We start from the raw sequence: 23,677 nt of genomic DNA, 5'->3' as shown, positions 1-23,677 counted from the left end.
AGGCTTAACTTTTTAAAATCATCTAGTTGCAGCTGCAAACATAACTGAGCAGTCCTCAGTTCAGTTATCTGAGTAATGCCCTGCTTTTTGAAGGATTTATTGTGTGGGGTTCACCATGGTTATGTGAGCCCAAGTTAAGTACTCCAGAAAGAAGTCAACTTGGGCCTAAGGCATGTTAGGAGGAAAAAAAACAAAATTTCAAAAACTCTTCTTCCTGAGCCTTATCAAAATATACAAAGATGATGACCTAGATTAGAAGATGACAACGGACATGCTGTTTTTTCATGTTGTTTTCTTGTTTGTCTGTTTATTCAGATGGTATCTAATTCTTTAGAACAAAATGTACAAGCACAGAATTAGGTTGGGCTAGTTCAAAGTAAAAGCAGTTAGGGTGCTTTGATGTTTCTTTTCATGGTCTCACTGGCCTACTTCTGACTCATTCTTCATGAAATCCACTCCCTAGGAATGCATCATTCTGCTGTACTGTCTCTGGGCACATTACTAATGACCCTCAGGGAGAAGATGCATCGCTGGTGGTTCTTGACGGACATACTGTGACCTCTGAGGTTTTCGTCTCCATGTATTAATTTGTTGTGGAGGTTAACAGACTGGTATCTAACAAACAGAGCTAAAATAAAACAATCCAACTAACTCTTGCTGCTGCTGCTGCTGCTAAGTCGCTTCAGTCGTGTCCGACTCTGCGACCCCATAGACGGCAGCCCACCAGGCTCCCTCGTCTCTGGGATTCTCCAGGCAAGAACGCTGGAGTGGGTTGCCATTTCCTTCTCCAATGCATGAAAGTGAAAGGTGAAAGTGAAGTCGCTCAGTCGTGTCCGACCCCTAGCAACCCCATGGACTGCAGCCTACCAGGCTCCTCCGTCCATGGGATTTTCCAGGCAAGAGTACAGTCACAAACCTGAATGCACACCCTGCTTCAGGTTTTTATGTCTTTGGGCAAAACACCGAGCTCCCCTTAAATAAGACTATGCTCAAGAGCAGGTTATGAAAATTACAAGTGATCTGTAATGCATGCAAAGTATCTATCATGAAACTCCCTCAGGAGAATAAAGGGTTGCTGTTATAGGCCAACAACAGTATAGTAAGTCCCTATCCACTCCCAGTTCCGTGACATACACATGTAGAAGACAGTAGCATCTATTTTCAATCCACCTTAATGACTATATTCCTAACCTTGCTAATCCTATAACCTGAGGTTTTGATGAGAATAGAACGAGTGACAAGATGCACACCTTCCAGGATAATACCTACCACACAGTAGGTCCTCTATCAAGATTCCCTTCCTTCCTCTTTCTAGCTGTAGCGTGTATCTATTTCTTTTTAACTATCTGCTCAACTTCTTCCCCATTTGGGAACTACATCGCCCCAACTCCCTGTGGTTTTAGTGGGGTTTTCCAGTCTGACCCTTGGTGACAAGCACCACCTCTGGACACTGAATGATCCAGGGGTGAACTCATTAAGCCATCAAGGCCAAGCAGAGTTCTTTGAGGGAACTGACACAAAATCAAGGACCTCTCCTTTTCTGAGATTATGAATGATAAGAAAAATATGGGTCTGTGGCTGGTTCATGTCTTCTTTGATACCATGTCTTCTTTGATACTTCTTTAGGCAGTAAGAATCTGCCTAAATAATGGGGCCCTTATAACATCATTTGAACAGCAAGATACAGCTACATCTGAATCATACACTCTTCAGAATGTTAAAATACAATAGCAGAGTTTCAGTCACTTGTAACTAGAAAGCATAATATACAAGAAATAGTGCAAAAGATAATACTAAAATATAGGTAGATATAGCCCTGTGTAAGAACACAGAGAAGTCAGAAATTAAATTTTAATTAATATAAGTTAAAGGAATAAGAGAACAAGTATGGACTATGTAGGGATTCCCAGGTGGCATAGTGGTAAAGAATACACCTGCCAATGCAGGAGACATGGGTTCAATCCCTGGGTTGGCAAGATCCCCTGGAGTAGGAAATGGCAACCCACTACAATATTCTTGCCAGGAAAATTCCATGGACAGCAGAATCTGGTGGGCTACAGTCCATGGGGTTGCAAAGAGTTGGACATGACTGAGCATGCACATATGGAATATGTATCAAGGAGGAGTAAGACAGGACTGATTAAAAAGTATAGATCACTTTTAGTTGCATTGGAGTAGGAAATGAAAGAAAGATGGAGATGAATTGATAAGCACTCTTCAGAATCAAGCTAAGAGTGTATACTTGAGTCTGACTGGGAATTATTTATAAGCTGGTAAAAAGAATGCAATAAGATGGCCTTGGAGAAGTTAATAATAAAACCTCAGTTTTCAATTCAATCCCAAAGAAAGGCAATGCCAAAAAATGTTCAAACTAACACACAATTGCACTCATCTCACATGCTAGCAAAGCACAAGTGAGGCTAGAGAAGGTAGAGGAACCAGAGATCAAATTGCCAACATCCGCCGGATCATAGAAAAAGCAAGAGTTCCAGAAAAACATCTACTTCTGCTTTATTCACTTACACCAAAGCCTTTGACTGTGTGGATCACAACAAACTGTGGAAAATTCTTCATGAGATGGGAATACCAGACCACCTTGCCTGTCTCCTGAGAAATCTGTATGCAGATCAAGAACCAACAGTTAGAACCAGACACGAAACAAAAGACTGGTTCAAAACTGGGAAGTAGTGCATCAAGGTTGTTTACTGTCATCCTGCCTATTTAACTTATATGCAGAGAACATCATGTGAAATGCCGGGCTGGATGAAGCATAAGCTGGAATCAAGATTGTGGGGAGAATTATCAATAACCTTAGATATACAGATGACACCACCCTTATGGCAGAAAGCAAAGAGCAACTAAAGAGCCTCTTAATGAAGGTCAAAGAGAGTGAAAAAGCTTACTTAAAACTCAACATTCAAAAAACTAAGATCATGGCATCCAGTCCCATCACTTTATGGCAAACAGATGGAGAAACAATGGAATCAGTAAGACACTTTATTGTCCTGGACTCCAAAATTACTTCAGATGGTGACTGCAGCCATGAAAGTAAGAAGCTTGCTCCTTCAAAGAAAAGCTCTGACAAACCTAGACAGCGTATTAAAAAGCAAAGATATTACTTTGCTGATAATGGTGTGTATAGTCAAAGCTATAGTTTTTACAAAGTCATGTATGGACGTGAGAGTTGGACTATAAAGAAAGCTGAGTGTTGAAGAATTGATGCTTTTGAACTGTGGTGCTGGAGAAGACTCTTGAGAGTCCCAGAGAGATGAGATCAAGAGATCTCCCTGCAAGGAGATCCAACCAGTCAATCCTAAAGGAAATCAGTCCTGAATATTCATTGGAAGAATTGATATTGAAGCTGAAGCTCCAATACTTTGGCCACCTGATGTGAAGAACTGACTCACTGGAAAAGATCCTGATGCTGGGCAAGATTGAAGGCGGGAGGAAAAGGGAATGACAGTAGACAAGATGGTTGGATGGCATCACTGACTCAATGGACATGAGTTTGAGCAAGGTCTGAGCGATGGTGAAGGACAGGGAAGCCTGGCGCACTGCAGTCCATGAGGTTGCAAAGAGTCAAACACAACTGAGTGACTGAACAACAACAAAAGCTAAAATGGAAGTTGAGACAGTAGAGATGATGGGTCATTTGCCTAGCAGTGAAAGAATTCTCAGATACAGCTGAGAATCAAGTATAGAAAAACCAGCAGCAGTACTGCCAGAGGAAAGACAGGTTAAAAAAAAAAAAAAACAAGAAAATGTTATGGAAATCATGGAAAAAGTTGCAGAAAATTAGCAAGTGAAGTTTCAAGAAAGAAAGAAGGTCAAACAAAGATTTGAAGACACTAAAGACTAAGAAAAAAAATTAGAGTATTACTGGTGACATGAGGGCAGTTTCAATGGAGTCATATTATAACTGGAAACCGAATCCCAGTGTTTTAAGTCGGGGTGATTGTGGAGACATTCAACAGATTGTGGAGACATTCAACAGCAATACTGCGTGGGGCAAGAACCAACCAGAACAGCTGCCACCTGGAGCACTGCAACCAGGTCTCAGAGTCCCTGCAGGAGCAGGGGATAACTCTTTGCTGAATTTGGGGTAAGAGCTAGAGTGGGAGGCGTACTCTGAGGGTTTGGGATAACCACGGAAGTATTTCAGTATTTTACAATCATTATAGCTATACCTATGCCTCTCAACTGAGTATCAGCCCTACATACAAAGCTGCTTTAATTAATATTGAAAGTTTCTTACATTTCCAATGCATGGAAGGGAGCAATGGTCAATTTAAAACCGTATCCATATGTCTGTGCCACAAACTAACATAGAGCCTCTCCAGTACCAACCTGTGAACTGGGTGCATCAGAAACTGGTTTTTTGTTGTTGTTTGTGCCTGTGTTTAACAATGACTTGGCCTCCAAGGACATTCCCTTTAAGGATGGGATGACACAAAAATCAGTATTTATTTATAAGTTTCTCAGGTTGGGAAAAGAAATCAAAGGATTTTCTTTTCATCTATGTTTTCTTTCCCATTTATGTTAAATAAATATATTTGGATTATCTGAATATACAGAAAGGAATAGCACAGGACAGAAGCAAACAACGTTTCTCCATTCTGGTATTTAAAAATGAAGTTAATACTAATAACATCAGCTCATGTGTATTATTAATTAAGGCAAGCACTATGCTAGAAAATCTCATTTAGTCTTGCCCATAACCCTATGAAGTAAGTATTTATTTTACCCATTTTATAGGTCACAATACTTACAAAAGGTAATTAACTTGCCTAAGATTTTCTCTTTTGTTGAAATAACTTTCTGGGCTCAAGAGGGTGCCACATCCACACACCAAAATACGTTAACTTTCATGTCCCTGTAAATGTTCTACCGGACCAGAAACATAGTATATCCAGTCAGCCAATCACCAAACACTAAGCCAACTGTATACTTATTTCCTTACTTATTGTTACTTCAAACAAGGTGGACTATGAGGTCCTAGCAAATCAGATACTCTCTATTTTTCTCTTTCTTGTTCTTTATTCCTTATCCTAGGAAAGTTTCCTACCTTCCACCTTATTTTGCAGTTCTCCAAATGGAGACTGTCTGCTTCATGATAAGACTTCATGAAGCATTTCCTTGTATCACCTGAATTTTCATCTCTAATCATTTTTAAAAAAACATCTTTCATAAAACTAGAATGGTTCCTTCCATAAAACTTCCCTTGACTAGGAGTGAGGAAGCCACACTGGGACCTTGCTGTCCCTGGGATAATCTCAGGAAAGACTGGATTGAGAGATAGTCAACCACCTAGAAGCAAGTCTACTTTGGTTCTTTCTTCCACATAGTACTTTTAGCCTTTAAAGATGACAGAGCAAGGTCAAAAGAAAATAATGACGATGCTGGAAAGAGAAGAAGAGGAAGAAGAAGTTTAAGAAACTGCTTCCAAATGACAGGAGTAGCCCCTCGATGTCTGCAGCCTGCCCTCCCAAGAATGGATCCATGTCATCTTTCACAAACATCTGATTACAAACAGGGCTGATTTCCCAGAAATTCAGTGAAATACTACTTTGCAAAACTGTGAATGCATTTCAGAGAGGAATAAAAAGATGGACACCCGACACTTCTGTTCTCTTCCAACTCTCTTTGGGAAAAGATAAGGTGAAGAAGTTCTCCTTCTGGCTTTCTAGGACCTTAACTTGCTCTCCCATTTCTTTTAACACCTCCCCGAAGTCCCCAGTAGTCCTGGTTTGAGACCTCATTCTAAGGATCTCCAAAACATAACACAAATCCTTCTACATTCAAAACGCTTATCTCATGGAAAAAGCAACAGGCGGCAGAGGAATTCAGGCCACCCCAAGTCACCAGCGTGGCCTGAGGGATGTGGAAACTGGACCATGCCTTAGGGATGAGGCATGAGATGGCCGGTACACTATCATTACTGAAACTTGAAGGGGGGTTCACTTGAGGCCTGTGGTTGACTTCTCAACTCTGCTGGAGGGGGGCACACGCCAATAAGGAAATTGCAGTCCCTAAATAAACAATAAGCTGGGAACCTGAGCACCAACAAGGGAGAAGGCAGGGGCTGCTGGCCTGGGCAGAGCTGGCCGCGAGGGAGCAAACAAAGCAAAGATTTAAACTGCAAGAATGCCTTGTCAATTCAGACTCCCCAGGCAGGCCCTTTGAGAGCCCAAATTGCCAGTCACCAATCCTTCAGATTTGGTAGAATTTTTAAAGCAGGACACTTTGTTCAATCCTTTCATTTGCCAAATGAGAATAGTGAGAGCAAGAGGGGACAAGTGACTTGCCAAGGGCCCAGCAAAGTCCCGGCTCATTTATTACACCACAGGCCTACTGGGAGTTACTGTTTTTTCTCCACTGATTTCTGATTTCAAAGATACTTTTAAAATCTTTCCACATGTAAACCTTGTGTGTATGCAGAGCTAAGACTCTGCCTGAAATAAGCTTGTTAAATTCTTTCTCTCCAGTGGTCCTTGCTCAAAGGTACCTCCCCTTTTTTACAGGTAAAATTCCATTTCCAGACTGAAAAGGACTAGATGGACAAGCAGAGAATTCCTTGAGTATCTAATGTATGCCAGGATTTTCCCATGTCTTAAATCCATTTTAATCCCCATCACAACTCTATGAAGCCTGGTATCATGGTTCCATTTCACAGAAGGGAAAGCTGGACTTCGGAGAAACAACAAGTGGCAGAACCATATTCTCAACTTCCATACATAATATAACCTTCTCCACTTTGGAGTCTTTAGTTCAGCAAAAGAAATCAGAAGAAACTGTTTAAGATTTTTGATAGATGATTTTTCTTTCAACAAACTTATTGCTGTTTTTCCTAAATAATAATTCCTGATCATCCCTATAAGATGAATGCACATTATTGAAAACATAAGAACACAGGGGGCAAAAGAAGAAAAAATCCTATATAATCTTCACTTATAGAATTAATGTCAAGAATCTCTAGAATTAATGGTACGTTATTTTCCCCAAACTTTTATTTCACACTAATAAATATAACCTCTTTATTAAAACTAACTACCATAAACCTCAGAAATGCATCTCCTAGTTGGTTATTCTATAGCTCATTTTATATTTTAATCTTTGAGTAATCAAAGTTATTGATCCTTTTGTTTGTAATATCTTCACTTTTTAGCAATAGCTTTATTGATATACAACATATATACCATAAAATTCACTCTTTTAAAGTGTACAATTCAGTGCTTTATGTAACCATCACCACAAACTAATTCCAGAATACTTTCATCACCCCAAACTGCTGTACCTATTAGTGGTCACAACTGTTTCTCCTCTCCCCCTAGTTCCTAATCTACTTTCTATCTCTTGATAGAAACCACTAATCTACTTTCTATCTCTATAGAGTTGCCTATATTGGACAGTTCATATATATATATGGAATCATATGTGTCCTTTTACAGCAGGCTTCTTTCATTTGGCATAATGTTTCAAGGTTCATCAATGTTTTAGCATGTATCAGATCAAATTGCTAACATTTGCTGGATCATGGAAAAAGCAAGAGAGTTCCAGAAAAACATCTATTTCTGCTTTATTAACTATGCCAAAGCCTTTGACTGTGTGGATCACAATAAACTGTGGAAAATTCTGAAAGAGATGGGAATACCAGACCACCTGACCTGCCTCTTGAGAAACCTGTATGCAGGTCAGGAAGCAGCAGTTAGAACTGGACATGGAACAACAAACTTGTTCCAAATTAGAAAGGAGTACGTCAAGGCTGTATATTGGCACCCTGCTTATTTAACTTATATGCAGAGTACATCATGAGAAACGCTGGGCTGGAGGAAGCACAGCTGGAATCAAGATTTCTGGGAGAAATATCAATAACCTCAGATATGCAGATGACACCACCCTTATGGCAGAAAGTGAAGAAGAACTAAGGAACTTCTTGATGAAAGTGAAAGAAGAGAGTGAAAAAGTTGGCTTAAAGCTCAACATTCAGAAAACAAAGATCACGGCATTTCGTCCCATCACTTCATGGGAAATAGATAGGGAAACAGTGGAAACAGTGTCAGACTTTATTTTGGGGGGCTCCAAAATCACTGCAGATGGTGACTGTAGCCATGAAATTAAAAGACGCTTACTCCTTGGAAGAAAAGTTATGACCAACCTAGACAGCTTATTAACAAGTAGAGACATTACTTTGCCAACAAAGGTCCATCTAATCAAAGCTATGGTTTTTCCAGTAGTCCTGTATGGATGTGAGAGTTGGACTATAAAGAAAGCCGAGCATCGAAGAATTGATGCTTTTGAACTGTGGTATTGGAGAAGACTCTTGAGAGTCCCTTGGACAGGAAGGAGATCCAACCGGCCCATCCTAATGGAAATCAGTCCTGAATACTCATTGGAAGGATTGTGCTGAAGCTGAAACTCCAATACTTCGGCCACCTGATGCAAAGAGCTGACTCACTGGAGAAGACCCTGATGCTGGGAAAGATTGAAAGCAGGAGAAGAAGAGGACTACAGAGGATGAGATGGTTGGATGGCATCACCGACTCAGTGGACATGAGTTTGAGTAAGCTCTGGGAGTTGGTGATGGACAGGGAGGCCTGGCGTGGTGTAGTCCATGGGGTCGCAAAGAGTTGGACACGACTGAGCGATTGAACTGAACATGTATATGTTTGGTTTCTATTTCATTAATTTCAGCTTTTTTCTCTATTATTTATTTCTCCCACTTTCTTATGGTTTCATTTGATCTTCTATTGCTTTTTAAAGTCTTCTCTCAACCAAACTGAACAGTTTGTTCTTCTCCAGATATGTCTCATAATTTCCAACCTCCTTGCCTTTGCCGATATAGTTTCTACTGTTTATAAAGAATCCCTCTACCCTCTTTCAAAATCATGCCATTTTTTTCAAGGCTCTTCTCAAATGCAATCTTCTCCAAAAAAACATTCCCTGTTCCTTTCTTATTTAATATCCTCTGAGCTTTTGCAGCCCATTTTGCTGTTCTTAGGTCAGTATTTAGATCCTGGCTTGTATAAGAGCCCTATTCCTTCCATTAGCCCCTTAAAGACTGAGCGCTCACTTTTTCTGAAAGGCCCACCATGGTGCTGTGCACAAAAAAGCTGCTTGGTAAGCAGTGGTATTTGTAATTCAAATTCATGAGTTATATTCACACAAAATAAACCTGTTTATAGCAGGAATTATAAATTAACAACTCGAACATTTAGAGTCAAACACATATATGAAAAGTTTGAGCAGAAAAAAGTTCATTTTTAAAAAAAATCTTCCCTGCTTCTAAATGACAACCATATATCATCCAGAGCTAACATTTAACTTGACATTTTGCTTTTTCTGGCTATCACTTAAAACCCACATTTTTTCCCCTTATTTAAGGAAAATAGTTAAATGGGACAAGGCTTTTTTTTTTTTCAGCTGAAAGATGAGAAGATGAAGAAATTGCTCAAGAAAAAATAAGCTAAAGGATAATTTCTTATATTGTAAGTGGATAGTGCACATCAAAAACACAGGGCTTTGCAAGTTTAAATGAGTTATGCTCCAGGTTGCTATAAAGGCTTCAGGGCAAGACTTAAAACCCAGGAAAGAAAAAAAAAAAAAAACAAACACAGGGCATATGTTGGCTGTAGGGTACATTATTTTGGAGGCCCATTTGCAGGGTTGATAACATACACATGTAAAAATGATGAATCTTACTTTACAGCACAAAGTACAATATTGCAGCTTACTAAAAATATCAAATAGACCTCTTGAGCTCTCATGAGCTGCCTCAACCCCTTCGAAGATGCAAAACTCAGTGCATAATTTCCAAAGCATGGAAAGAAAAACCAGCTGAACTTAGGAACCGTCTTCAGTAAAAGCAGACTGTAAGAGTAGGGAGTCTAGGAACTTCAGAGAAGAAACCTGTGTTCATTTCTCAGCTGCCAACCTACTGCCGTAGGACCTTGGGCAGGCTGTTCATTTTCTCTAAAACATGGCTTTTTCATCTGTGAAATTTGGCTACTCATGCCTGCTCCTGGGTTATTACATGCCAGATGCCTCATACCTGGTTCTCCATGTGTGGTTAGTAGTGTTTGAGCTGTAGATGTCACTGGTGATACAGGTAGTATTTTTTTTTTTTTTTTCTTGTTGTTAATTCTTCTTAGTAGCCACAGAAAGACCATGGCTTATTTTCAAGGCCTAAGACCCATCATAATGCCTTGACTAGAAAAACGAAGCTTGACACAAATTTGCAATGAACACATAATCTTGGGAGAAAAAACAATTCTGACTGCCATGTTTTGACTCATATAAAATAACTGTTCAAAAGATGGGTAACATAAACCTAGGTAGGCCCTGGAGCCAAAGAAAACATTTCAGCCACTTCATGGTATTCCTGACTAGATCCCAGGACTCAAATTACATTCACAGTGGGAAGTGGGATGCATTCAATGGCCAAGGTTTGAAATCGTAATCCTTCCCTTCTTAATTATGTGATGCTGGGAAAAGTTACCAGGTAGTTCTTGCCTTCCCACGCTCCAGTGTATCCCTTCCACGCCTGGTGAAACTGAACTGCCTGAATTTGATCAAACACCAAGCTATCTCTTAACGGAAAATTAGCTCAGTCAACCCCATGCAGAAGAACAGCAGACATCTGCCTGAACACAAAGACAAGGCTTGGGTTGTGGATTTAAAATCGAAAGATCAACCTCACCATTAGAGGTAGCACTTGAACACAAAGTCATATTCTTTCACCGCTAGCACATCTACGAGGCAACAACTTGGTCAAGCTCAGTATTGAACTGCTTACTACTCAGTTTCCATAGCAAAGCTTTGTGGGGATAAATGTTACACAAGAAGAACCACTCGTGACACAAAAAGTGCCACAGCTGATTATGTGACAAGAAACCTAAATAACCACAATCCTCACTTCAGCTGCCACAGAAATATTGTCATATAGTCACATTACGCCCCTAGCTTCTTAATCCACTTTAAGTAACAAGTTCACCAGATCAAGTATATTATCTGCAACTCTTACTAAAACCCATATGTCACTAATATATCCCATCTGATAAACTGTGCTGAATTTAGCGCTAACAAAGTTTTTATTGATGAATGTCATCTAATTTATTAAGCTAATGGAATTTAGAGAATTTCAAGTTTTTTCTTACAGCCTGAGTTGTTAAATTTGGAGTGAAATTCTATGCTCCATCTCAGTAATTGTTATTATTCCAGGGTTGGTTGTTTTTCCTTTTTTTTTTTTCCATTTTTTAAAAACACAGTCTTCTTTCTCCCTATCCCTTCTATCTGTGATTGTTGGAGATGCTGCAGCCACTTTGCTCAGACACACAGAAAGGTTCTGTCTGAAAACAGACTTACATGAAGAAACCTAAAATGAGAGATTGAATGAGAGAAAATGGAATCTGTTAACATCTTTGAGCCCCAGGAACAAGCTATTCCTGAACAATATCTTGTTTTTCCCAGTTACATGGGTCAACACATTTCCTTTAGGCTTTAGCCATTTTAAATTAGATTTTCATTCACTTAGTTTTAACTATCAAAGAAAAAAAACGGATATTATCTGACAAGTACTGTTGCTACCATAATTCATTTTCATTTAAAAAAAAAAAAAACACTAGATATAGCTTTATGAATGAACCCAAGAAAGTGAAACTTTTGAACATCATGTTTATGACATGTCAAATTTATAACAGAAGTAGGTTAAAACACATTCTTTTCAAGGAATTAAAAGAAAAGGAGGGGGGGAAATCATTTAACTACATTTTTAATTGTTCTCCATAACAGCAGGAAAGGGAAGCTTAGTAAAGAATCTTTAGTCACAAAAGCAAGAAAAGGAAGAGCACTGCAACATCTACAGGAAAACTAATTTTTCTGAAAGACACAATGTTCTAAGTGCAAACCTGGAACATACCTGCCAGACCAAATCAGGATCAAAATTAAAACTTGGAGCTTCCTGCAAGAAGATAAATCACAAATAACTTCATTTACTTTGCTTCCTTTCATATTTATTCAGGTGACTTTAGCCCCCCTGACTGAACTGGCTGACAGTGGTTGTGATGGCTGCAAGAGAATTTCCCCCACTTCAGTGTATACAGATGGCCCTCCCCAACAGAGATGTATTTTCACAACTCTAAAAGCCCAGAGAGGTACACAGACATCTACTAGAACTACCAGACTGTGGCTCTAAAAGCGCTCTAATTGGGACAAGATTTCACAGATTTTCATAACAACTTTCTGAGTTGATGTAAAGTATATTTTTGGAGAAGATGAGGATGCATAATTTCATCCTCAGTTTCTTTGAGAAGTAAGAGAAAAGTAGGGGTAGCTTCTAAACCCTTAATTCATGTCACCTCCCCAAAACTAAATGTCCAACTGACTCCAGGAAAGCTCCTTTTAACTTCAGGTTTTGCCAAGGTAGTATCTGACACCTTTATCCAAAGGTGTTTAAATTAAAATACAACCCTGTCTCAAGTTGCACCTATTAGTTTTAAGGGTTAGTTCTATTTGGTAGTCAACCCTAATGCTTATAAAATATGGGTTTCCAATATTCCCTCCCATTTCACAGAAACATAATATACAAAATCAGAAGAGATCACAGCCTTCATCACAACCTTACACACATGACTGAGGAGATGAGCTTCTACCAGCTGCCCACATAACTCAATTTATGCACACTGAGCATAGATGCTAATGGGACCCAGACTTCTCCACTGACAAAACAGAAGGCAGTGCTTTGTAAATTAACAGGCATTCAAAGACAACAGAAGAACTCCAGGCTCAGTTCCCTGACAGTATATTGATTATCAATTGTCCTAAAAATGTGTTCTACCAATCAGCATCACTGGCATCCATTTAAATAAAAATGAAACTCCAGACTCAATTTACTGATAACATATGGAGTGAATTTGCCCTAAAAATTATATTTTATAATTTAAAACATATTTTATATGGCCTTCTTATGTAGACAGCCCAAAGGAGTGTTTTTAATTAACTATTAAATAGTTATAACTATTACTATTTTTTGTTTTCTAATAAAACATATGATGCTAAAAAGAGTAAGCTATAAGCAAACAGACTTTATACTTAAAATCACAAGAAAGCACTAATAGTCTTTGTACAGAGACCTTTAACAGGAAAATGACCACTACTCTGGGACAGATGCCACTCCTGGTTTCTCCAAAGAGTTTTGAAACACAATCTTTCCTTTAAAAAAAAAAAAAGAATGCTTTGGAAATAGTTTTATATACATCCTATTACTAATTGTGTTGGAACTGGGGAGGTAGGTATGGAGGTAGGGAGAAAGGAGACTGAATGACTCTTTGCAGAAAACTGAAATAAAATCTTTTGTCTTGTCTTTTTCCTTTTCTATTCTTCTTTGGTTTTTTTGTTGTTGTTGTTGTTTAAGCCTTGGCCAAGTTTCAAGTTTGGTTCCAATGTGAAGTGAGGAAGAAATCTCTGTTACAAGATTCTACACTCCCCTACAAGTGTAGAATAGTTAGTTTATTTACAAAATAAGTCAAAATTATGTAAATCCAAAAAGAATAGATGAGCCAAGATGAGCAATTATTTTTTAACCTTACTGGCATTTGATCCCTTTGATAATATTTTTCAAATCAATTTGCTGCAAATGTATTTATAAGTACCATGCATCATGTAACCTCACTTAGGGGACATAAAGTCTTAAAGTAAATGTTCTACGTTATTTCCAAAAAACATCCACTTGGATGAAGACATTGTCATTGACTAGGGAAAAAAAAAAACAAACTCAAGTTAGACTTGTAATGCCAGGAACTCAGTAGCTTGTATTAGTTTCCTTCCCCCCGGACTTGGGAATTTTTTGGCAGACAATCCAAAATAATGTGTTCCAAGACAGAAAAATCATTACCCTATCAGCAAGCTTTAGAATTCTTTTGTAGAAAGATGGTGACTAGCAAACTCTCAAATGTTATACTTAGGCATGAAATATCCAAATTGCAAACATCATCATTATGAATTTTTTCCCTCATGGAACTAAAATCAATAATTATTTATTCTTACAAGAAATAATCTACTATTTGCTTCCTTTGGGAAAAAAGTGAAAGTAAAAGACTTCAAATCTTTATAAACTGACAAAGCAACTGGGTTTCATAGATTGGTTTCTTAATGGCTCAGTCATCATTATATACTACATTATTCTTTAAATGCCCTAAATCCATCCAGGAGGATCTTTGCTTCTTTTAAATATCTCTATGCTCCCCCAGTTAAATAGAGTACTTTGTATTTAATAATTATTAATTTCAGACTTAGGAGAAAATACTGAAGTCATAAGAAAGTTATTATTCTTTGAAAAGTAAATTTTGCTGATAGCATAATTTTACTTAGTTAACACCTCCATTGCACAAAAAACAACTTATCTTTGCCAAATCTTAGTTTCTCAAGGTGTCTTTTCATTATCATGTGAATGGAGAGAAGAAAAAAGAATTATTCTAGCTTTAGAAATTTACTTTTAAAGCACACACAAAACCTCCCTTAGGGTTGAAAGCACTGGCTATGCTCTGGAAATGAAGCCAGCTCCTTTCTGCCAAAGGATACTTGAGCCCTTTATTCTTTTGCCCAGAAAAAGCATCCTCATTAAAGAGCCAATAAATTAAACATACCCGAGAAGGCAAAAAAAAAAAAAAATCCAGAAGAAAAGCACCCATCAGGGTGCCTAAGGAAAACACAACCGTACATTTCATGTGTTTGTGTTAGTCACCATCAAGTTTAGAACAAACTCCGAGGAAACAGCTGTCTTTGAAAAATGTGAATAGCTCCTACCTTCATTTCAATGACAGTCTGGAGAGCCTTCGTCTTGGCTGGCTCCGGCTGAAGTTGGCTTCTTCGGTGTAATTCCTGGGGAGGAACACGATAGAAATAAGCCTGACGGTTCATCCTTCCCTTACACCATGACTTACGTACAGGTACCACTCAGCCCACCCGGTCCAGGCTCGCAGTGCACAGACATAAACAAGCCACAGGTGCCTCTTCCCCCACCCTTGTTAGCATCCCTGCTGCCTGGAGCTCGCGATCCGGTGAAAAGCTCCTGGCACATGCGCTATTTCTGAAACTTCCATCAATAATTAATGTCAACTGTGACAAAGCCAGCAAGTAATCATAATCCAAATACTGTTCAACACTGGGGCTGTTGCCCAGCCATCAAATCATAATTTACTAAATTACATTACTCTGTGCTCCCAATACAAACACAGCAAGGAAACAGAGGAAAGAAAATGACTAACGTGGTTGCAAATCTGCTGCACGCATGGTATTTTGCTACTGAAGTAGGTTTGAAATGAGCAATTTAAAACATTTTCAGTACAACTGTGTCACTTTTTGCAGTGAATTGGCCTGATGAAACCCTGTGAATCTCTTGCTTCCTAATTTACAGTTTCAATCCTTGCTCAAAACCACATCTGTGTGTGATACGTTTGTGCATTTATGATGCCAAGAAATTAAAACCGGCATTAATAGCAATAGTGTTAGAGGGGAGAAAAAATGGTTAAAGCCAGATATAAACTCAAGAAATTCTTTATAGATAAAAAGCAAAAAACATAATTACAATTTTAAGCTTCAAGGCTTACTTTTTGTATGTCTCCAAAAAAAAGTTTATCAAGACTAAAAGATAGCCTTGGCAGAAGAGAACAGATAAGGTTATTAAGTTCATACTTTATTTTTCTTAATGATAATTATCAACAGTTTTATGAAAATAACCAATGACAGGAATAAACAAAAATGCTCACACATGTCAAAATTGCTGGTACAGTTACTCACCTATGGAATAATTCCATTAAGACTTATTTGAATTATAAGTCACCTATGGATAATGCTATAAGATTTATTTGCTTCCAGAAAAGTCATTTAACATCAACTTGGAGTAGTGCTAGATCTTTACGTTCCCTGGGTTGGGAAGATCGCTTGGAGAAGGGAACAGCTACCCACTCCAATATTCTGGCCTGGAGAATTCCATGGGCTATCCATGGGGTCACAAAGAGGCAGACATGACTGAGTGACTTTACACTCCACTGGACCACAAACGTTTTTAAAAAGGAAAAGAAAAACCTTGAGTGTTAAAGAAGTGGACCAATATAATTTCTGGCTTTATCCAAGTAAAGACATTAAAAATAACCCTACCTCCACCATTACTAACATCTATTATCATCACCATTTCATTAAGAAAGAACATTTCATCAAGAAAAATTCTTCAGGACAGAGTCACAGAGAAAAAGATAGTCCTTCCCTGGATTCCAGGATTAAGAAAACAGGCAACCTTTCACCCATATCCTATTACTTTGTTCTTATTTTCCAGCAGCCCAAGAAGACCATGGTCATGGACCATGGTACATACATCTAGGGACCAGTACTGGGGAATTACTGCTACAACCCTGGACTATAGCATATTTTCTCCTCAAAGGCATCACTGGCACAAATCAGCAGAGCTATGCAAAACTATTTCTCAACCTTGAATTTGAGAAGAATTAGAATTGGTGCTTGGGCATTATTTAAAATGGTCTCAACATCAGGACATTTTTCCCCCTAAAATATTTCTGTAAGGAATGAGTCCAAGTATTACTGGACGCAGTTTCAGTATATTATCAGATACATCACATAAGGAATTCAGCCTTTAAAAAAAGAAAAAGTCGACTTAGCCCTCAACATTACTTTCAAGATTGTTGGAGTTCACTGGATCAATAAAATCTTACAGATGAGAAAACAGAAAGTAAGTAACTTGTCAGAACTGTTCCATAGTAAGTCATAGAAGAAACACATTTCATAGGTAGGTCAACAACTCTGATAACATGTGGTATCAAAAGTATCTTAATGAAAAAAACTGAGAATGAAATTCATAATTTCATACCATAGCCCCTGAAGTTTCAGAACAAAAATCATAAGATAATTTGAGGAGAGAGGTTAAGCTTGTATAAAACAAAAAAAAATAATTGTGAAGCAACTAAGCAACACAAAAAAGATAAAAACCATTAGGGTAAAAACATGTGCCATTAAAATTTCTGCCAAGCATGGAAACATTTTTAAGAGCAAACATGCAATAACAAAGCTAAACTTGTGGCAATAGTTTTGCAAAAATGAAAACAGAGTTCTCTTTGCTGTGACTATACAAGTCCTATTATAAACCAGTCCAAAAACCAGCCCCAAATCTCTCTGTCGCTCCTTAAAACAATAAATAAAATTTCCAATTATCCAAGAACTGTAATTTTCCTATTTTAAACATATTTCAATCAACTCAGACTTCACAGTTTCTGAGGATCACCTTAATTCTTAAGGTGTCAGGTAAGTGAAGATTATGAGCCACATGAAAACTTTATGTGAAAGTCACTCAGTTGGGTCCAACTCTTTGCGACCCCATGGACTATACAGTCCATGGAATTCTCCAGGCCAGAATACTGGAGTGGGAAACTTTTCCCTTCTGCAGGGGATCTTTCCAACCCAGGGATCGAACCCAGATCTCCTGCATTGCAGACAGATTCTTTACCATCTGAGCCACAGGGAAAACTTTACGGATTGCCTAAAAGTCCCATCTCAGCCACTTTATTCATCTCTAAGATTTGGGATCCTTAAAAAGCACACTCTGATTGTAGCAGAAAGGATCAGTTGCCCAACAAAGATTTTGTTCCTCTTCATTCAGTTCAGTTCAGTTCAGTCGCTCAGTCATGTCCAAATCTTTGCGACCCCACGAATTGCAGCACGCCAGGCCTCCCTGTCCATCACCAACTCCCGGAGTTCACTCAGACTCATGTCCATCGAGTCAGTGATGCCATCCAGCCATCTCATCCTCTGTCGTCCCCTTCTCCTCTTGCCCCCAATCCCTCCCAGCATCAGAGTCTTTTCCAATGAGTCAACTCTTCTCATGAGGTGGCCAAAGTACTGGAGTTTCAGCTTTAGCATCATTCCTTCCAAAGAAATCCCAGGGCTGATCTCCTTCAGAATGGACTGGTTGGATCTCCTTGCAGTCCAAGGGACTCTCAAGAGTCTTCTCAACACCACAGTTTAAAAGCATCGATTCTTTGGTGCTCAGCCTTCTTCACAGTCCAACTCTCACGTCCATACATGACCACAGGAAAAACCATAGCCTTGACCAGACGGACCTTTGTTGGCAAAGTAATGCATGAGGCTATTGTTAGGAAATGCCACCACCACCACCCTTGTTTCAGGTGAGACCATGTGACTTATTTCTGGCCAGTGGAATACGGGTAACAATGAGGAACTCAAGGCCTTAGCAATCTCTCACCCTGTCTGCATCTCTCCCTCTTTTTCTGCCTGCTGCTAAAGGAACACAAGACCCAAGAAGATGGCAGAACCCCAAGAGAAAAGGAACCTAGGTTCCTGAAATACCACATGAAAAGTCTATTGAACACCCACATTGGATGGTGGTGCACATGAAAAATGAATTTGTATTAAGTTAGTCTCAGTGTTTTCAGCCTTTATATGTAGAGATCCCAGCTCTCTATGCTTTAACTACTGCAAAGTGATTTTAACATATGAGTGCTGGCCAAATTTTTCTAAACTTAAGAGTAAGATGAGTTGGTTGCTGGTGCTCCAACTATCCTTAATTATCTGAAAGATGCACCCAATAGGCAATGAATGATCTTAAATAAAACTAAGGAAGTTCCCCAGGAGCATCTGGGTGCAGTGATGAGGGAAGAGAAGATTTTACTTACTCTATAAGTTTTTAAAGTGAAAGAGGAGAGTGAAAAAGTTGACTTAAAGCTCAACATTTAGAAAACAAAGATCATGGCATCTGGTCCCATCACTTCATGGGAAATAGATGGGAAAACAGTGGACACAGTGTCAGACTTTATTTTTTTGGGCTCCAAAATCACTGCAGATGGTGACAGCAGCCATGAAATTAAAAGACGCTTACTCCTTGGAAGGAAAGTTATGACCAACCTAGATAGCATATTGAAAAGCAGAGACATTACTTTGCCAACAAAGGTCCGTCTAGTCAAGGCTATGGTTTTTCCAGTGGTCATGTATGGATGTGAGAGTTGGACTGTAAAGAAAGCTGAGCACCGAAGAATTGATGCTTTCGAACTGTGGTGTTGGAGAAGACTCTTGAGAGTCCCTTGGACTACAAGGAGATCCAACCAGTCCATCCTAAAGGAGATCAGTCCTGGGTGTTCATAGAAAGGACTGATGCTGAAGCTGAAACTCCAATACTTTGGCCACCTCATGCGAAGAGCTGACTCACTGGAAAAGACCCTGATGCTGAGAGGGATTGGGGGCAAGAGAAGGGGATGACAGAGGATGAGATGGCAACACCGACTTGATGGACATGAGTTTGAGTAAGCTCTGGAGGTGGTGATGGACAGGGAGGCCTGGCGTGCTGCGAGTCATGGGGTCGCAAAGAGTTGGACATGACTGAGCGACTGAACTGAACTGATAAATTTTTAAATGACAATATGGAAACATCAAGTTCAGCAGTTCCTATGCTTTTCTGGGTCACTGATTTCTGTAAGAATCAGTTGGAAGCTATGGATTATCCCCAGAAATGGATACAGAAGCATACACCAACAAAATGCTGTATCAATTCAGCTGGTTCACAGGGCCTAGTCCAGTACCCAAGAAGTTCACCTTTGAATCACACTACAGGCTAAAAACCACTTAATGAGACAAAAGAGCACTTTATGGGGATGGGCGGTCAGGACCCTGTCCAGTCCTAGCCTTGTTCCCCTTTCTGATGAGTAAAAGAAGCTTTATGAATGAGTTTCTATTGGCCTTCCAGATCTGAGGACATCCAGATTTTCAATAGCAGCTGATTCTCAAAAGCTGGTCTCTGGTGGATAGTTCTAATCACACCCATTCTCATTTCAAAAACAATAAAAAGAAGAAAATTGGCTATTTCACTGTGACACTGATACTGAGGTTATTTTTCTATAATCTAATGACTAGGATGACCTTACCTGGTATAAAACTGCCAGCTCCTCCAGGTGATCAACATGGAAATATAACAAGAACCCAGAATTTTGAGCATGAAACCTCAAGTGGTTCATCAGGATGACATTTCTCTGCAGTTAATGAGAATCTAAAGTCTAGTGAGTTAATCTGGATGGACACTAGCATCCAAGATGAGCCTGACAGGATAACATTTGCACATACTCTATATTTTCTTTGGCAGACAAAAAAAAAAATTCAAAACTTAACTTTATATCCAAAAGTAATTTACTATTTATATCCAGACTTTCCACCTTACCATTCTGGTAATCTATGGCCGTGTAAAAAATCACCCCAAATTTAGTGGTGTCCAATCACCACAATTTTATTATGTTCATTAATTCTGGGTCAGAAACTCATAAGAGGCAGAACAAGGAAGGCTGATTTTAAAAGCATGGTATTAGAGCGCTGAAACAGCTGCGGCTGGTGGATCCACTTCCAAGATGGCTTCTTCACCCGTATGTCTTCTTGGCTAGAAAATGACTTGAAGGCCAGGTTTACCTGAAATTCTAAATCTGAGCAACTATGTATGGCCTCTCAGTGTGACTTGGACTTCCTCACAGCATGGCAGCCCCAGGGTCCTCCAACCTCTTATACTGAAGTGCAAAGATTCCAAGAAATAAGCCAGAGACTTCATGGCCTTTTATTATCTACCCCCAGAAGTCCCGTGAAAGCATTTACAAGCATTCTCAAATTTCAAGGAAGAGTGCAGAATATTCTGAAGCTATATCTTTTAATCGGCACTTATAAGGAATAAAACCAGCTGGAGAAACCAACAGGAAAGAAACTCAATAATCTCAACATCAACTCAGATCAGTCTTAAGATACAGCAGATTCATACATACAAAAAACAATTTGATATAAGGGATATAGATAATATAGCAGTAAACCAAGCAGAAAAACATTCCAGCGCCTCTGTTTTTTCACTTCAAATTCCAACACAAGAGAGGCATAACAGTTTAAAAAGGTGATCAAAACAGTTTGTCAAAAGTGTTGTAAAAATAAGTCACAAAGGTGGAGCAGGACCTTTGAGAGTTGAGCCATTTTAAATTTGGTGATTAGGGAAAGTTTCAGTAAAAAGTGAAATGTGAACAAAAATCTAAAGGAAATGAGGGAACCAGTTATGCAGATATTCCAGGCAGAGGTAATAGAGACCAAATGCTTGCGTACCTGCCTACAACTACATAAGGGATAGGGAAAGTGGTAGGTCAGAGTTCAGGGGTAGGGGATGATGGGAAGATAGGTATATATTTAGAGTCCACTGTATTGATACTAGTTTCACTCTGAGGAAAATGGGGAACCACTGGAAGGTTCTGGGAAAAGACAAACCATGATATGGATATGATGCACATTCTTAAAGGATTCCTCCAGCTGCTGAACTGAAGTATGGTTTTGGATTGAGGAGAGAGATAATAGAAAAATCATAGGACCTAGTAGAAGAAACTGGAAAAATCCCAGCAACAGACAAAAGAATCTTGGACCACAATGACAGAGTGAAGTTTATGGCAACGAATTGAGTTTGGATATGCTTTGAAAGTGAGGCTCACTTGATTTCATGATAGACTGCCTGGGACTAAAGAAAGAGAAATATACTTTACTGTATGGCTTCAAGGCATACCAAGACAGAGAAGACTAGGGAGAAGTGGGAGTTACAGGAATCAAAAGTTGGGTTTTGCATGTGTTAAGTCTGTGATGCTATTAGACATTCAAATGGAGATGCTAAGTAGGCGGTTGAATAGATAAGCTGGATTTGAAGGAACAAGTAAAAGCTACAATTACAAATTTGATATCAGTGAATACATAGCACTTAATGCAAGGAGCCTAGATAAAATCAACTAGGGACTAAGCATAGGGAGGTGAGGAGAAATCATAGGACTGAGCCCAGGGGCAATCCAACATTAAGGGGTCTCAGAAGTGAGGAGGAACCAGCAAAGAAGACTGAGGAAAAAATACCAAGACAGGTAGGAAGAGAACAAGGAGAGTAGTATCCTGGAAATCAAGTGGAGAAGACAAACACAGGATGTAGGAATGATCACCTTATCAACTGCTGCTGAGCAGTTACTAGAATGAGGTCAGAGGAATGGTCATAGGACTCGGCAACACACAGGACATTAATAACCTTGACTAGAGCAGCTTTGGTGGATACTGTGAGTAAAAGTTGACTGAAATGTGCTGTGGGAGAATGGAAAGGAAAAAAAAAAGACCTTTAGGCTATAGGATTTACTCAGGCTACTATATTGCACAATTATTTACTGATCATTTATTTCATCAAAACTCTGTTTTAGATTTGTACATCCATGTTCACAGAAGCATTATCAGAAGAGCCAAAAGGTGGAAGCAACTGAAATGTCTTTCAACACATGGATGAATAATCAAATGTGGTGTATATACATATATATATACATTGTATTATTCAGCTTTAAAAGGATATAAGACGATTCATCCACCTATTACAACTTGGATGAAATTTGAGGATATTATGCTTAGTGAAATAAAGCAGTCCCAAAAAACAAATACTGTATGATCTCATTTATATGAGCCATCAACAACAGTCAAACTCATAGAAACAAAAAGTAGACTTATCATTGCCAGGGACTGAGGGCAGGGGAAATGCAGAGTTGTTTAACGGGTATAGAGTTTCGATTTTGCAAAATGGAAAAGTTCTGGAGATCAGTTGCATAACAATGTGGATATACTTAATACTACTGAACTGTACACTTAAGGATAGTTAAAGTGTCAAATTTTATGCTGCAGGTACTTCTATTTATAAAAAATTTTTAAGTCAGAAATACAACAGAAACTAAGTCCCTCAACCTTCACCATTTTCACTCTTCTAGAGAGAAACCACCATCTAAAGTTGATGTCTATCCTTCTCATGCATGTTCTATGCATTTATTACATATGAATGTCTTCATAAATAGTGAAATCTAACAATAGAATACATTGTTTTCTCATTTACATAAATGGCAGCTGTCCGCACTGTACAAAGCTTTGCATTTTAGTTTCTAATCTCAATAATATTTATGACTTCAGAATTTGTATGTGTAAATATGTTTTCTATTATTTTCCTACTATTAACAATTTTACAGTAAACTTTCTAGTACATGAAAAAGACCTCTTTTTTTTGCTATCTTTATACTCTTAAATGCATAATAATTATGTTCTTTCTGAAACACTCCGTTTCTTCTGCTTTGAATAATCCTCTACCCTTTTCATCTCTTTATCAGTAGAAATCGGCAGACTTTAGCCCATCAGCTCACCATCTATCTTGGTAAATAAAGTTTTATTGAAATACTATTATATCCATTAACTTACATACTGTCTATGGTTGCTTTCATATGGTTTCATTTCACGGCAGAGTTGAGCAGTTATAACAGAACCAAAATGGCCTCACAAAGCAAAAAATATTTTAAATCCTATCTGGTCTTTTATAGAAAGTTTGTCAACCCCTAGTCTAGAATATCTTCAAAAAGAGGGAGGGGACATATGTATACACTGTTGTATGACAGAAACCAACATTGTAAATCAATTATTCTCCAATTTAAAATAAATTAAAAATAATCAACCTAGCAATCTCAGAAAAAAAGAAACACCAATCTTTGTGTGGTAGTTTAAAATATGTTCACAAATTTTTTATATTCCCTTTATAAGATGAACCTTAAATATCTTAACCTATAGTGCCTGAAGATGGGACTTAATAACTCAGTTC

General features: G+C 38.6%; 1 protein-coding gene across 7 annotated transcripts in view; it reads right to left on the bottom strand.

The window, feature by feature from the left end:
- The window catches only part of ERC2 (ELKS/RAB6-interacting/CAST family member 2), a 993,433-nt gene that overhangs the window by 684,478 nt on the left and 285,278 nt on the right, over nt 1-23,677 (bottom strand). For 5 of the 7 annotated variants that reach the window (XM_086367446.1, XM_086367443.1, XM_086367447.1 and 2 more), the window contains one exon: nt 14,800-14,874. In XM_086367446.1, coding sequence (XP_086223572.1) covers nt 14,800-14,874 — 75 coding nt within the window. Of the gene's footprint in view, nt 1-11,914; nt 11,957-14,799; nt 14,875-23,677 lie in introns of all 7 variants that reach the window. The other 2 variants (XM_086367445.1, XM_086367450.1) reach the window with 1 other exon arrangement.

This window comes from Bos grunniens, chromosome 22 (assembly GCF_055505025.1).
Source record: "Bos grunniens cultivar Pamir isolate PY7600 chromosome 22, Bosgru_T2T1.0, whole genome shotgun sequence".
Lineage (NCBI taxonomy): Eukaryota > Metazoa > Chordata > Mammalia > Artiodactyla > Bovidae > Bos > Bos grunniens.
This window is presented reverse-complemented; position numbering and strand designations above follow the sequence as displayed.